Source organism: Xiphias gladius, chromosome 8 (genome assembly GCF_016859285.1).
Source record: "Xiphias gladius isolate SHS-SW01 ecotype Sanya breed wild chromosome 8, ASM1685928v1, whole genome shotgun sequence".
In the NCBI taxonomy this organism is placed as follows: domain Eukaryota; kingdom Metazoa; phylum Chordata; class Actinopteri; order Istiophoriformes; family Xiphiidae; genus Xiphias; species Xiphias gladius.
Window position 1 is genome coordinate 21,127,069 of NC_053407.1, and position 15,398 is coordinate 21,142,466.

Here is a 15,398-nt window from a genome sequence, read left to right on the forward strand (position 1 = left end):
AACAAGCCTGCGGTCAATTATGCTGCTCATACCAGCACAAACAATACACAGAGTGTTCGTGGGGCTGCAAGAAAGAATCTGAGCACAACTATGTGCGTGTGTGTGTTTAGGAGCTTCTGTCCAACATTTTCTGGTTGTGAAACAGTTACAGGAAGTGTGAGGTGCACTGCTTGCAAATGCTCTTGATACGCAGTGAGAGGTGATGTGTGCGGGTAACCCCAAATGGTGTAAGCTGCTTAACTGCACGTTTAAGGGGTTGTTTTTGGTGCTGTCTGTGCAGCTACTGGTATCTGCTCGTAAATCCACAGAGGTCCTGCAATCAAAGCAACCATTAAACACTGTCAGAGGAATCACAAGACCTTTCCTCCCATGATCTCCCAGCAGGTGCTAGGCAACATGTGGTTCACTGGCAAGATGTCAACATCAACTGCACTTATCTGACCTTTTTGTTAAATGTTGCTGATTTTTATATTAAATTGCTTTGGTTATTTTATTGAAACAAGAAAAACTTTGCAGCATTTTAAACTGGTCATGTGACTTTTAAAGCAAAAACCTGTTACCTTCAATCCTTCTAAACAGCTGCTAATGAGATTGTAGGATGTGCAGTAGACTTAAGGATGGAAAGGATACATGAATTTGGAACCAAAACTGTCAGAATGATAAATGATTATAAACGTTGATGTTGAACTGAATAAAAATGTAAATAAAAATGTGTAGGGGTAAACCTTCACTATCCCACTTTCTCTATGAAACTGGAAAGTCAGTTGTACATCCCTAAAATCCCATTAGGAGCAATTAAAATGGATTTAAAGGACCGAGTCTTGGCTTTGTTGTTTTGAAAGACAGAATTAAACGCGGATATTTAGGATATTTTAAATCCTGCAATTCAAATATCATATAACAACTTATGTTACAATAATAAAGTTTTGCCTGTTTTGTTATTACAGTAAAATAAAGAACACATTTAGATGTATTTTTATATTAAGATTTAGGTCTTGATTATGTTGAACACTAAACAAATGAAAGAAGCATAAAACACTGATGTAATTTTTCCCATCAGATTTTCTTTAATTACCATTGGAACCCACAAAAGAATATTATGCAAGTTGGTGTCAGAGATCTGCAAAATACATGTAAAACCCCACTTAGCACACTTTATCCTCTACTTTAAGATACAGCAGAGTCATTTCTCCTCTTGCTTCATGCTGTCTTTCATGTGTCCCTACGTGGCAGCTGGATTAAAGTGCTCACTCTTGATAGGGTTCTCCGAGTGAGTGCACGTCTGCTGTTCCATTTGCTCCCCTATATCAACCTCCGCGTGACATGGTGCAAGCCACGACGACTTTATCTCTACAATAGCTTTCTTTTGTTCTCAAAAGTTTAAACTTTATTATTTTGGAAAAATTACGCTGCACTGTATATAATAAAATCAAAATAAAATGCCCTTCAAATTTAAAAAAAAAAATGCTTGTGGTGAAATGAAATCCCTTTTAGACAACAACAACAAAAAAAAAATAATAATCACAATGAATTATGTAACCACCAGAGGAATTGTTCCATAACCATGACTGACGCAGTGGGGGGGGTTGTGTGTGTGTATGTGTGTGTGTGTGTGTGTGTACTTGTACTTCTATCTTTGTGAAGAACAGTTTGAGTAATAGACCTTATGGAGTGAGTACATTTAGGCAAAGTGAGCCAATCTGGCCGGTCCTCACACCTTTAAAGGGCTGTTTGAGGTCTAAGACTTGGGGCATTTAGTTATGAGGTTTGAGGCTGGGATACGGGCTAAGGAATGCATTATGGCAATGAGTGTCCTCACAAAGATATATGTGTGTGTGGGTGTGTGTGTGTGTAAGAGAGAAAAAAATTTGTGAGGGGGTTTAGTGGGTGGAGGTGGCGGCGAATGTGAAACCTTTATAGAACAGATTTCAAAAGTCTGTTGGAAGTACAGTCTGTGGAGTCACTGTGTGCATATGTGTGTCTGTGTGTGTGTGTGTGTGTGTGTGGGCAGCTGAGGACTTCTGAGTGTTCGTGACACAGTATGAGAATACACCTACGCTGAGTTACAGAGTGGAGCTGTAATGCACACATTAAATACCATTTCTTGCAGAAAAAAAGCCCATTGTCAAACGCTGAGACTCCTTTGCTTTTCAGCGAATTAATCAAAACATACCTTCAATGGCAAAGTGGAGGCTGAACCGCTAAGCCAGGTACGACCCCAGATGAATAAATGTGTCACGATTTCGTAACAGTAACATATTCATATTCAAAAGTCACAAGTTGTTAATAGTAACCCATGACTCACATCCCACAACGTATCCTCGATTTTAAAAAGGAGAAAGTTTATGCAAGGACAAGGAAAATCTGAAAACAGAGAATCAAATCTCACCTCTGCAGAGATGCGTCTGTTGCCTCTGTTCCTCAGACAAACACCCGTCGGCGACTGCACCTCATCAGAGGAAGTCCCTGACGCCTGGTCACTCTCCCCATCCGACCCCATCTTTAGGTTCTCATGGACGATATCTGGAACGGAGAAAGAAAGAAAAATAGAGAGAGTTTGCGTTGAGAATTTAAATACAGTATCTGAGCTGAGAATCCAAGCTACTAGTTTGCTTTAGAGCGTCCAAAGTCATTATTTTAAGGCTTATTTTTTAACAAATAGTGTATTGTGTGACTGGGTATAAGAACTGGAATGACTGAACTGATATCTATGTGTGTGTCTGAAACATACAAATCCCTCTAGTGTGTGAATGATTTGTTTCACCACGTTTTCACGCATAATATATCAATGTGTGCGTGTGTGTGTGTGTGCGTGTAGGCTCAGCTGACTCAGTAGAAATGTGTAAGGATTTAATTGTTTTGAGGATATTATACATGTAGAAATTTATTTGAGCTATTAAACTCCAGCTCTAGTACCTTCACATCAAAATTTAAATCTGGAATAAAATCTAGCTGCTGTAGCAACTTCTACAAGGATTCTATTTATTGACACAAAAAAAAAAAAATCTCATGCACTAAACCTCAGTTTGAAGTCACAGGACAAGAGAAATATCAAATGCGATTTGTGATATGCCTCTGTGTTTATAAGTGTGTGTTTCTCACCAAGGCGACTGCCATTGCGAGGCATGACCATGAGAGACCCCAGGCCTCCACCGATGACGCTCTGAGGTCGTCGCAGTGGCGGCTTTTTAAAGGAGCCTGTGTACTGGTGAAGGAAAGAGTGGACACTGTGGGCCGACGGAGGACGACCGTTCCTCACTATGGGCTCTGCAGAAGGAGACACATTATTTATTTAAAAATTATGATCAAAAAAAAAAAAAAAAAAGGAAAGTTATTGTGGAAACACTGAATTTTATAATGACACTGACAAAGAAACTATATTTAATGTAGATCAGTCACATCATGGCCAATACCTGAACTACTTAATCAGGTCAGAATTAGCTTGGATACTAATATAAGTTCTATATGCAAAAATTATGCATTGGAGTGTCCACATATACACATCCTGCCTCTGACACACACACAAACACACAAATATATGACTTTTTAAACTCAAATATAAATGTCGTTATTAATGGTAGACTTTCTGCTAAAATGCTTAACCTAAACAGCAAACATGATTGTATGACTTTACTGTTTATCCTAATATTCTCTACATCATAATTACAATATGCTTGTGTTACTTTTTTTAAAGTATGATAATTTAAAAAAAAAATCTAGATTACTATTTCCATTTTCCAACCATTCACAAAAAACAAGGCTCGAGTAAGCACCAAGTTGGCTGAGAGTACATTAAATTTTTTATTAGGATTAGAAGGTAGTGATGATTTGAGGAATAATTCCTGGCTAACTGAGCTTCTGATTCTGTAGCTATACACGAATGGTTCCATAGCATAACACCAGACTGCATGAAATAATCACTGTCGTTACATAAGTGGTTTTAAGTCTTAATCTACTGATGCACAGATTTTATATGTAATATGTTAACTGCTGTGACTTAGTAAGATAGTCAATTGCATGGTAAACCATTACTATGCCACATAAAACGTGTTTTTATAAATGAATTTTATCTAAAAACACTGAATTTGAATTTTCTTTATCACAGTTTAGAGCAGACACAAAAACTGCCAAGCAGAGTGAGACTGGACATGAAGAGAGGAAAACAGCATGACTGAGAACAAAGGACAGAAATTGAAAACATTCAGGAGAAAAGAAAGACAGAGACACTGAGATGATAAAACTAAACAACTGATGAAGAAAACAGGTGAATTGTTATACAATAGCTTATACAACAGATTTGGTACTGCAAAGTAACAGTTTAGGGTTCTTACTATAATATGAGAACTGATATTGTCATATTTTTAACACATCCGAAAACATAATAAAACCAAACCCCATGTGGCTATTAAAAAAAAACTTTACCAAAACCAATATGATTTGATTTTTCCTGAATATCACTTTCCTACACTGAAACTAGGGTTACCTAAATGTAAAAAGAGCTGACCACAATGTGGTCCGTTCTCTGAAACAGTTTAACCCCTGTACTGTAAATAGCCAATATCAAAAGTAGAGAAGTGATAGTATGTAAACAAAATGCCTTGTAGTCCAAGTTGTGTCATTCGGCTTGAGAAGGCTGCCTGACAGAGGTGAGGGATTTATTATATATAGAGCAGCACCTACTAAAACACCGACTGTGACAGTGGGGAGAAAACTGAGCGCCAAAGAAGCAGTTTAGCAGGATCGTTAGAGCTCCGACAGAGGGATACTGTAGGACATGTGCAACAAGGGCAGTGAGGATTATGACGGGACAGAAGGCAACAGCTATAGAGCAAATAATTCCATCACGGAGAAGAAAGATGGTTATGGAGCATATACATCAATTTGTCTCTCTGACAAAAACAGGGTCAGAGAAAACACATTTTTATGACTTTATGTGCATGATCAAAATACTATTTGACACAGACAGTTACAGTCCACTCGTATTTGCCACTTTCTGGTCTGGAACAGTGCTCAACATGATGAACCCTCCACCCAAACATGCAGAGATGGAGTTGTTAGGGTTAGTGAGAAGAGACTGGAACAAGGCTCAACTCATCTCGTATGTCTGAAATAGCGATGGGAACAAGTAAGGGGTGGGCAGTTTAACACTTTATACCGTGGAGGCCATTGTGAGCGATGTTGTTAACCAATAGGCAGGACTGATTGAGGGGCAATATGTGATTTTTTTGATGATTTGTACCTTAATGTCATTAAGTACTTTGATTTTGTCAGATATTGGATAAGTGCAATATAAAATGAATGGGTCTGCAACTAACTATTACTTTCATTATCGCTAATCTATCGACTATTTTCTTGATTAATCGAATGATCGTTCAGTCAATTAAATGTCAGAAAATGGTAAAAAAAAGCCCATCACAATTTCCAAAGGCCCAAGGTGTATGACCAGCAGTCCAAAACCCAAAGATATTCAGGTTATTATCATAAAATACTAAGAAACCAGAAAATATCCACATTTGAGAGGCTGGAACCAAAGAAATTTGGCTTTTTTTTTCTTTAAAATTGACTCAAAATGATTAATTTACTGTAAAAACTGTTCCTGAAATTAGAAAATTGATAATTTTCTGATTAGCAATTAATCAGCTTAACATTGCAGCTATATAATCACATATACCGTGATAGAGGATTTTATCCATAGAGGCTAATAAGTAAGTGAATCTGGCAAAAAGGGAATCATATAGACTGGTGGACATATACCCTTTAAAAAGGGGCTATATGTAAGTTTTCTCTGCTGCTGGAAACGTAGTTTCTTGGTGGGAGCGGGTGGTGGTGGCAGTGTTGGAGGTGATGGTCACTTGCCAAGAGCTTCAGCCATCGTTTCGTTTACAAGACAAGAGGTTAAAATATGCCCTCTGGGCAGCGCTACTTCTTCATCCTCTCATGTTGGACTGAGGTCTGACTAGACGCTACAGTGACTCACTATCACAAAGTGGTAGTATGAGACGGGATGGGGGCGGGGCTGGCTGGTTAGTATGCTAACCTCAGTAGAAGAAAAGAAGAGATTGAAATAGAAGTTAAATAAGAGTTAACATTGATGTTGCTTTCCAATGCTGGAGACAGCTCTTAGCGAGTAAAGGAATGAAGTTCGATACTGAACTCGCAACATGTTGTCTGCTAACTTTGGCTATGTAGCAATAGCAAAAACTTACATATAGCCCCTTTAATTGTTGTTTTATCTGAGCAAAAATAAAATAATAATCCAAATATTTTGACGTTTTTCACTGAGAGTTAGAATTAAAAAGCCAAAACTAAATTTTGGCTCAGTGACTATAGCCTTGCTAACCTCAATAGGTATTTGGGGCTGTATAACAGATGAATGGATTTGCTTTCCTTCACTGAGACATCACAGCAACCCTTCCTACAACTGATTAGATAAATGCACCCCTGACTGGGCTGTAAGTCACTTGCCCTCATTGTCAAGCTGGAAAAAACATGGCAACCGTCCTGTCATGTATCTTAAACTTAAATAAAGCAGAGGCAGGAAATAGGACATGCAGTTGTAGTGTCATGCTTCATTCTACATCTACAATGTCTATAATAAACAGTTAACAAGATTCGTGAGGTTTGAGAGTAAGTAAGCCAAGGCATCACTTAACCTACCCCCACAGCTCGAGGATTTGTCTGGCCTCCAGTCTCCAGGGTCAACCAACTCTGTGTATTTTTCTGACTTAAATCTTATCATGAAAATTAAGTTCACAAGACTCAGGCTGACTTTTCAAGGATAAAATAAATTTCATATAACAGTTTTGCCAGCACAGATGTGTAAATCTGGCATATTTGGTATGTCATACATTACAAGCCACATCACCAATTAGTGGTGTTTTTTTTGTTTGTTTGTTTGCTTTTATTGTTTTAGAAGTAATTTCTTGTGCAACAGGCACTTTAGACTTTTAGATTCTTATCAACATCACGCAGTACTACCCAGGAAAGCGTCGTATTGGTCCCAAATTCATTCTGCAGCGTGATAATGAGCCGAAGCATACGGACAAGAAGAACAAGGAGTCCTGCAACAGATGGTCTGGCCCCCACAGAGCCCTGATCTCAACGTCATGGAGTCAGTCTGGGATTACATGAAGAGACAGAAGACACTGAGACAGAGGAACTGTGGCAAGTTCTCCTAGATACTTAGGACAAACTACCTGCCAAGTACCTTGAAAAAGTGGGCACAAGTGTACCTGAGAGAACAAGGGCTGTTTAAAAGGCAAAGGGTGGTAACACCAAATATTGATTTGATTCAAGTTTTTTCTGTTTAGTGCACTTTGTATATGTTAATTTCAAAATAAAAATTATTTATGGCATTATTTTTGAAAGAATCCTCTAAAACTTTTGCACAGTACTGTATGGGGAGAATTTCCTAGATATCCTGTAAAAACAGAAAAACACACAGCCCCCCTGTAATATCCAGGTCCTTATGCCACCTCTCCCTTATCTCCGTGCAGCTGCTGCTGCCGCTGCCCTGAGTTATGAGTGTTACATAATCAGATCAGGACCAGAACGCATTCCCCAATCGCAGAGTTCAGATCACATCTCATCTGGCTACTCCATTCTGTCTCCTCTCTACCCTACTTACTGTTACACAGGCTGCTAAAATCCCCTCCTGCAAGCTCTCTCTCACACACACAAACAACATAATTCTGTGTCCCCTTTTACCAAGCACAGAACACTCTGGCCAAACCTGGTGTTAATCACTACACAAAAAGCTCTTTACAAAGCCCAGTTAGTTCTCAGAGGGAGGCGGGGAGGAGGGGCAGACTTGGAAGATCTGATTGATTGAAGAAGGAGGAAAACACTTCTCATTTTGGACAAAAGACAAGAGAGGAAAACTGAGGACAAGCCTTAAAGAAACTTGGAAGAGAAAGTTTGGGGTGGCCAAAACAGAAGAAGGGCTGAAAGATGGAAAAAAAAAAGGGGGGGGTTTGCATCAAGATGCCTGGCTGGTTTCACCAAGTCATCCAAGTTGCCGTGGCGATGTCATGGAAACTCTGGAATGTTTCCAGACCCTGAGCGCCATGGCAACCATGTGGTGGCACACCGAGGCATGCTCCCAGCAGATTTTATGAATATCAGCAGAGATAAGCTGCTGTGCCACTCCGCTTTTTATTGTGACGCCTTGAAGGCCACAACCTTGTGCAGGATCCAAATGAATGATGTAACCAACTACGGTATGTGCCAGAGTAGAGAAGAGTGTATCTCTACACAATTAAATAGAGAGTCATGTCGCACAAGCCGACCATAGTCAATACAAAGTTATGAAGTGGAAGGAGTTATTTCTGTAAAATTTTCCGAATAGTTAATGTTAAGTGACTGGCCAGATTCCCAAGGATTGGATGAACATAATATTCTCCCAGCTGAATTACCAGTGCAAAAGAAGAGCAACTTTTGTTAAAAATATCTGGTTATCTGATATAAACTCAAGACTGTGTAAATAAAAGCTTAACAAGAGTCAACCATGACTCCAAAGGTGCATTTCATTATGAAATATCCAATCATCAAGTTTAAAATCCTGTTTAGTTTGCTGCGGTGAGCTGAAGCTTAGGAGACTACACTTGTTATTGGTTTTGGATAAAAATACTATACACACACACACACACACACACACACACACACACACACACACACACACACACACACACTGTATATGCAGTCCATTCAAATTCAGCCACTAAAATCCATTTCTGACATGCATGTGCTGGAAATTTTACATTAGTCTGGTGTTTGAATAGATAGCCTTGGACTTCACATGTTGAAGATATTTGTGACCTAGGGCCCTCCCTCTTATTGTGTCAAATAAACTTAACTAAACCTTTGAATCATTTTTCTGCAAAAGTCATGATGGCACTGTTGGTTTCCAATGGGAACGGTATGGCCATAAAGTACACGTCTAAAATCATGAAATCATCAAAGATATTTGTGTTATTATGTCGAGGAACTAATGGAAATTTACAGAGATGAAAAATACTTGTATATTTCATTTTTGCAGCCTTATACATGTCAACATTTACAGTCACTAAAGTAAAGCTCACCGCTGTCCTTCAGGCCGTTCTCCTCGATGGTCATCTGTTCTGCCAGCTCAGACAGCGACTCGTCGATGGTGTGGCTGCCTCGTAGTGTCTGAGAGAGACGTCTCTTGAACCGCTTCATCTTCTCCATGGAGCTCTCGGGAAGGGGAGGCCTGAGGATGACAAAAAGTTAAAAAAAAAAAAAAAATGAATATCTGAGTTTTGGTTGTAACCAATGTAAGACCAGGATAAGAAGAGATACAGCTTGTTTTAGTTACAGAAGAATACTGCCACTCTCTGTAAGCTGTAGGTGTTAAAGTGGGCCTTGACATTTCACTGACAAAAGCTATAATGTAAACTGCCTTTAATTCAAAAGAATACACCTGGTCCGCCTGCAGGCATTTTCACAATCCCACATCAAGAGCCAAACTGAAACTAAAGACATGGTTAGATCACCAGGTATCTGACTGGGCACACAAAGACACAGACCAATCAGCACTCTGACGTTAATTATGACTCAGCTCATTCAGCCACATTACTTTACATTCTTCGCCCTGGGAAAACATGACAACTTGGTGAGAGATTCTTACGGGTGAGTTTAGAATACAGTCCCTGGCACACCGAACTGTAAAAGCAAATCCTAAACCAGGGGGATTTGCTGCTGAATGGATCAGGACTAGCCTGGGCCACATTGAGTCCACATCACACATTCCAGTTGCATTTACTGTGTGCATGAGAGTGACTGACTTTGAGAGCTAGAGACTCCGTGTGTGTGAAATAATGTGTGTGAGGAGAGGAAAAGGGTTTCAAACCAAGACAGAAGATATTTGGGAATGTTTGGCAGGAGCAGGTTACAAGCAGCCTCTCCCTGTGACCTCAATGTAGAGATCATGACTCCTTTACAACTGCAGATCTGGACCTGTGTCTGTGTTGTTGTTGATGATGATGATGATGAGTAAAACCAGACATGAAAACACATGTCACTGCCTGTCAACTTTTCCTTAATGACAGCCTTTTGTCTTCCAAATATTACTCACAGCATGAATTCTGTCCAGAGACACATCAACTCAGCCAGAATCAAATAGTGGAAAAGTAGGAATCATCGCCTTTGGAGAACATTGTAACAAGGCAGGGTATGACTAAGAGCTACTCTCTAAACGTTGATGATTTTAAGTGACCCTTACTCAGACTTCATGTTGTCAGTGGCTTTTTTTTTTTTTTTTTTGCCCATACACATAACAAAAACAAGGTAAGAGCATGGCAGACTACAAAGTTTTACAAACATAGTCTTGTCTCAAAATATGGCTGCAACTGACAATTATTTTTAATTATGAATTCCATTAATAGTTAGTCTAAAATGTCATAAAATTGTGAAAAATGTCTATCTTTACATTCACAAAGTGTCCAATGTCCAAAGTGATCTCTCCAAACATAAGATAAGAAGCAGAGAAAAGCATTAAATCCTCACATTTGAGAAGCTGGAAACAAACAAATGCTTGGCATTTGCTCTTGATAAATTACTTAAATAATTAACAAATAATCAAAATTGCTCTTTATTACTGCAGTGGAGACCTGGTAAAAAGCATCAGCCGAAACTAGGAAATTGGATTTGACTTGAAACAAGTCAGAGTGGTGAATAAATTGCAATTAACAGAGTCTGAAAACATGACAACAGATGACAGCGACAGCCAATCAGCAAACAAAACTGGTTTTCAAACATGGTGGCTTGGTTTCAGCACGTGAAAAAAAAAAAAAAATCAGGGGTGAGAAATAGGCCATGCAGCTCCTGAATCATCTGTAACTTTAGAGCTACAGCGACTGGTTTAAAAAAGTTTTATTAGGCAGTGAGCCTGTCCCCATTCCCTGCACACAGTGGACAGCAGCAACCGTCTTTTTCAACTGGGCTTAAGGCCAAAGCAAACTGGGACAGTGCAAAGATGAAATATCAAACTGTAGATCAGGAGTGCTTAAACTACAGAAAGAAACTTTATACGTTATACACATCATACACAGTGACAGAAAGCAGTGAGGTACCAGAAAAATCTGAACTGGAATACCTACAAGTATACCCTGGATTCTGTTAGCTGGTTGAGTAGTTTAGGACAAATAACATGGAGCTGTGATGTTCCTGGTTTGATTCTAGCCAGGAACATTTATCGTCATCAACCCCTCTCACTTCTCATGTTTTCTGTCCGTCTCTCTATATTGTCATGTTATCAAATAAAGGCAAAATAAAAACAAAATCTAAAAAAATGCATTCATCAGGCCCATGGACACAAACTCAGCAAGACTACTTTCAGGATATCCAAATGAGAAGAGAGGCACTATATCTAATTTTGTCGAGCCTATGTTCTTTGAGAGGACAAAAGCACATATCCAACATTAAAGTTTAATTTTGGGTAAATTTTCACAGTCTTAGCTTCAACCAGTTTACCATTGGCACTCATACAAAATCAGAAGAGTCTGGATGGACACTTTAAAAAAGAAATTATCTAAATCGATGCAGCAGAACCAGAGATATCATCTTTTTTATTCCTAATCATCTATGTCAAAACGTTGCGCCTGCATTGTCCATGATGCAACTCGACCACAGACAGTTGGGTCAGAGATTCAGCTGTGTTATGCTAGCAGCAGCTAATGTAGCCTTGAGCCTCTAGCCTCAAGCAGAGATGTGGAGCGGCTACAGAAATCTGGTAAGATCGCTTCTTTCTAACACCAACCCTCCAGATTTCTGTCTTTTTCAAACTTATAGTTTAGACCCAACCTACGCTGACTCTGGAGCCACAAATGGCTTTACTCATCAAGACTTGTAGACAAGCTTTGATGTGTCTTGGTGTGTCCCACCCCCTTAATGTAAAAGGGAAAGGGCACTCTTTTCAACAGAATATATATTTTTACATGATAATCTTGTCTTGTGCAACTTTTATCCTACATTTGTACATTCTTCCCTTTCTGTGCTCTTAGTCAAGCAACAATCAATCTAATTATTCCACGAACCGAGATGAAGCAGGATAGCAACTCAACTGTCATAACAGCTTCACATCAGTCAGTTCCGCCTCATGACACATCGGCTCCAGTATGGGCAAGCAGTCTGTCATCTGCTGAACAGCTCACTGCATTACCCACACTCCTGCTGCAGCCTTACACACAGCCCACATCATTTGCGCTAGATAGAAAAAGCACACTCATTACCCTTTTTTTCGCCCACAGCAGATTTACTGCATGTTTTGGACTTGCATGTAAATTAACATAAATTAACACGAGTTGAAACAATTAGTCAATTAATCGATTAGTAAATCAACAGAAAAGTAATCTACAACAGTTTGGATAATCAAATCGAGTAGTCGTTTCAGTCGTTTACTAAAGCAAAAATCCTCAATATTTGCTTCTTCCAGCTTCTTAAATGTGATGACTTGATGCTTTTCTCTGTTTTATATCATGTAAAAAGAATATCTCTGGGTTTTGGACAGTTGGTCTATAAAAACAAGAACCCTTAGAGCCCTTTGGGCTTTAAGAACGTCTCATTTTCAATAGTTTGTGGACTTTACATATACTTCATGATCAAATTCAAAAAAAAAAAAAAAAAAAAAAAATTGACAGTTTAATCAATGATGAACACAATCATTAGTTCCAGCCCTAGTTCTGATACTATTCTGGGCAAACAAACACTATAATGTGTTTACAATCGTTGGGATAAACTCAAATCAGGATTATGTGCCAACAAATTAGGATAAACTGGCATGACATATACTGTTTGTTTTTGCAGTCAATCTCTCTCTACAGTTTCCATGGTAATATCCAGAATCCCAACTTAATTTATGAATGTTTATGATGAGGATATAAGGGGGAACATTAACATCTCATAAGCAACCAGGAAATGACCTACTATCGAGCAGACTCAGTGGATACAGATCACTTTCTGAGAACTTCATGGAAAATTAACAACAGCAGTAGAAAGAAGTAGAAGGGGGCCTGTCTACTGTGCGCCCGTATCCGCTGGCCCACGTTCCTGCTCTGGGATCGAGTGTGGAGCTTTGGACTTGATCCCTGTTCCGAGCCTCATCCCTGCTCTCCTAAGTAGGCCGGTCTGAGGTCTGAGCTCCAGATCCGCTGGGAGGTGGCCAGGGAGGAGGAGGAGGGAGGAGGGAAGGGGATGTGTGGATGCAGTAGAAGGGTCCGAGCGCCATGCTGAATCGGGATTTGTTGCCACGGCAACCCCGCTGCTTTTTCCATGTTGAAAATGCAGAGCACAGGAGGAGACGGAATGCATGCTGATTTTCCGTCTCCCTCCATCTCACACCCTATAGCAACCCCAACGCCCCTCCACTCCTGCAGCTCCCCCCTGACAATGTTTTATCCACTAAACCAGCCATCAAATCCCACCATAACATGACTCTCACATCACAGACTCTGACATCTCCAGCTATATGCTAAATTGCATCTTCCACCTCTGTTTTCGTGGTAGTACAGTAAGCAGGATTTAGAGAGGTGGATGCCAAGAAAACAGGAGGGGGGTTGGTCGAAGCATTATCGATGCTGCAGTGATTACAACAGACATACGCTTCATATGGATTTTGGCCTTTTCCTGCAGTAGCCGTGAGCAAACAGTAACTGTGCTGATGATGAACAGAGGGCTACTAAAAGGGTAAGATTAGAGTTCCTGCTGTGAGGAACAACCTTCCCCACGGCAGCCCCGGCAATGCCAGACTAGGTCTCCACAAGCCAACATCACTGCGGAAGTCTGTGCAATTGTCCTACTTCTGCTAGATGAAGCCACGATCCCTGCTATGGTGCGACTGCGGTCTGGGCCACACACAGAAACAGGAAAAGCAAGATTGCAACCTCTCCGTGACCCCTCCAGGGTCCAGCACCGTCACTGCCATTAGGAGGACGGGGGTCCTAGAAAACCCCTGCCTCTCCTTCCCTGGATGCCTTGCTCACAGAAGGCAGCAGAGAACAAGCGTAACTGTTGGCATGATTCACGAGTGAGCTCAGCCTTGCTTTTCTAAAGAGCAGCTTTTTCTCATCCTGGCCATGACAATGAGGACATGAGTGAAGGAGCTGGCTCCATTATGGTGGCCTTATATAAAGGCTGCATTGTGCACATTAAAAAGTAGGCTTTTTTCAGGAGACACAGACGGTAGCGCCGTGCGGTGTTAAGCATGACAACCAGGTATGCTTCTCCCACACACTGCACCAAGTGAGGCTTTACTTCAACAGTAAGATCTGTATGAACTTCATCAAGGCTAGGTACACAAAGGGTCTCATCATATTTGAATGTTTTCTCTACTATTTTCCATCCTCAATGACACGCTTTCTTTCATGTCACACATCACCTGTGTCCATAGGGCTGAGCAGTGATGACAGACTGGTCAGTGCTGATGTTCGAGTGTGTGTGTGTTTGTGTGTGTGTAAGAAATACAACAGACACCTCAGCCAGAGCCTGTGGCTGAAGGAGGCCTGGCCAGACCAATGACGCACAGCAACAGATCTCACAGGCAATAAGATTGAATGCTGGCTGGTTAACCCTGCTGCTATGGTTACGGCGGCTTGAGTGACAGGCCTGCTCCTCTCTAAGCTTTCTCTGTGGCCAAATACTGCCTGCAGTCATATAATAGACGACCAAGTTCAATATTGCCGGTTAGTAGCTGCAGTTTAATAGTATACTGAGCTTTAGTATAGTTTTGTAGACACCAGGAAGAACTGATGTTACTGTAGAGCAGCCTACAAATTAATAATCCGTGTTGTGAGGGCAATGTTCTTGTATTTAGGGCTGACTATTTCAGCCATTGAATAATCTTTAAGATTAATTTATTGTTTCATCTAAAGAATGTAAAAAAAAAATAAAATTAAAAAATACTAGTGTTGCAATAAATGGCCAATTAATCGAGTTATTGACCTATTTTGAGAATCGATTAATCATTAAAGTTATTTTTCAAACAAAAATACCAAATATTTGATGGTTCTAGCTTCTCAATGAGTGAGAATTTGCAGCTTTTCTCAGTCTTATATTATATCTATTTCAATATTTTTGTTTTTTGGACTGTTTGTCAGATAAAACAAGACGTTATTAAGTCATACTGTGTTCTAGGATATTGTGGTGGGCATTTTTTTACTTTTTTTGTTTTATTTTATAGACCAAATAGATTACGTGCAAAAATAATTGCAGGCTCAGTCAATAATGAAAATAACCATTATTTGCAGCCCTAAAAACACCTGTCACAATTTTCACAGCTCAAAGTCACATCTTCTGATTGCTTGTTTTACCTGACAAACTGTCCAGGGTTTCCCTGAGTGTTTTACTGTGTGGTGGAGGCAGGCCACCAAGCCTGAAACAGAGAC

The 15,398-nt window shown here is 40.0% G+C and overlaps 1 protein-coding gene across 1 annotated transcript in view; it reads right to left on the minus strand.

Moving 5' to 3' along the window:
• The window catches only part of LOC120792740 (cyclin-dependent kinase 17-like), a 32,829-nt gene that overhangs the window by 11,393 nt on the left and 6,038 nt on the right, over positions 1 to 15,398 (minus strand). The window contains exons 2-4 of the mRNA XM_040132047.1: positions 9,081 to 9,229; positions 3,103 to 3,267; positions 2,390 to 2,523 (exon numbers count right to left, since the gene is read on the minus strand). Of these exons, the coding sequence (XP_039987981.1) occupies positions 2,390 to 2,523; positions 3,103 to 3,267; positions 9,081 to 9,207 (426 nt within the window). The 5' untranslated portion in view covers positions 9,208 to 9,229. The remainder of the gene's footprint in view (positions 1 to 2,389; positions 2,524 to 3,102; positions 3,268 to 9,080; positions 9,230 to 15,398) is intronic.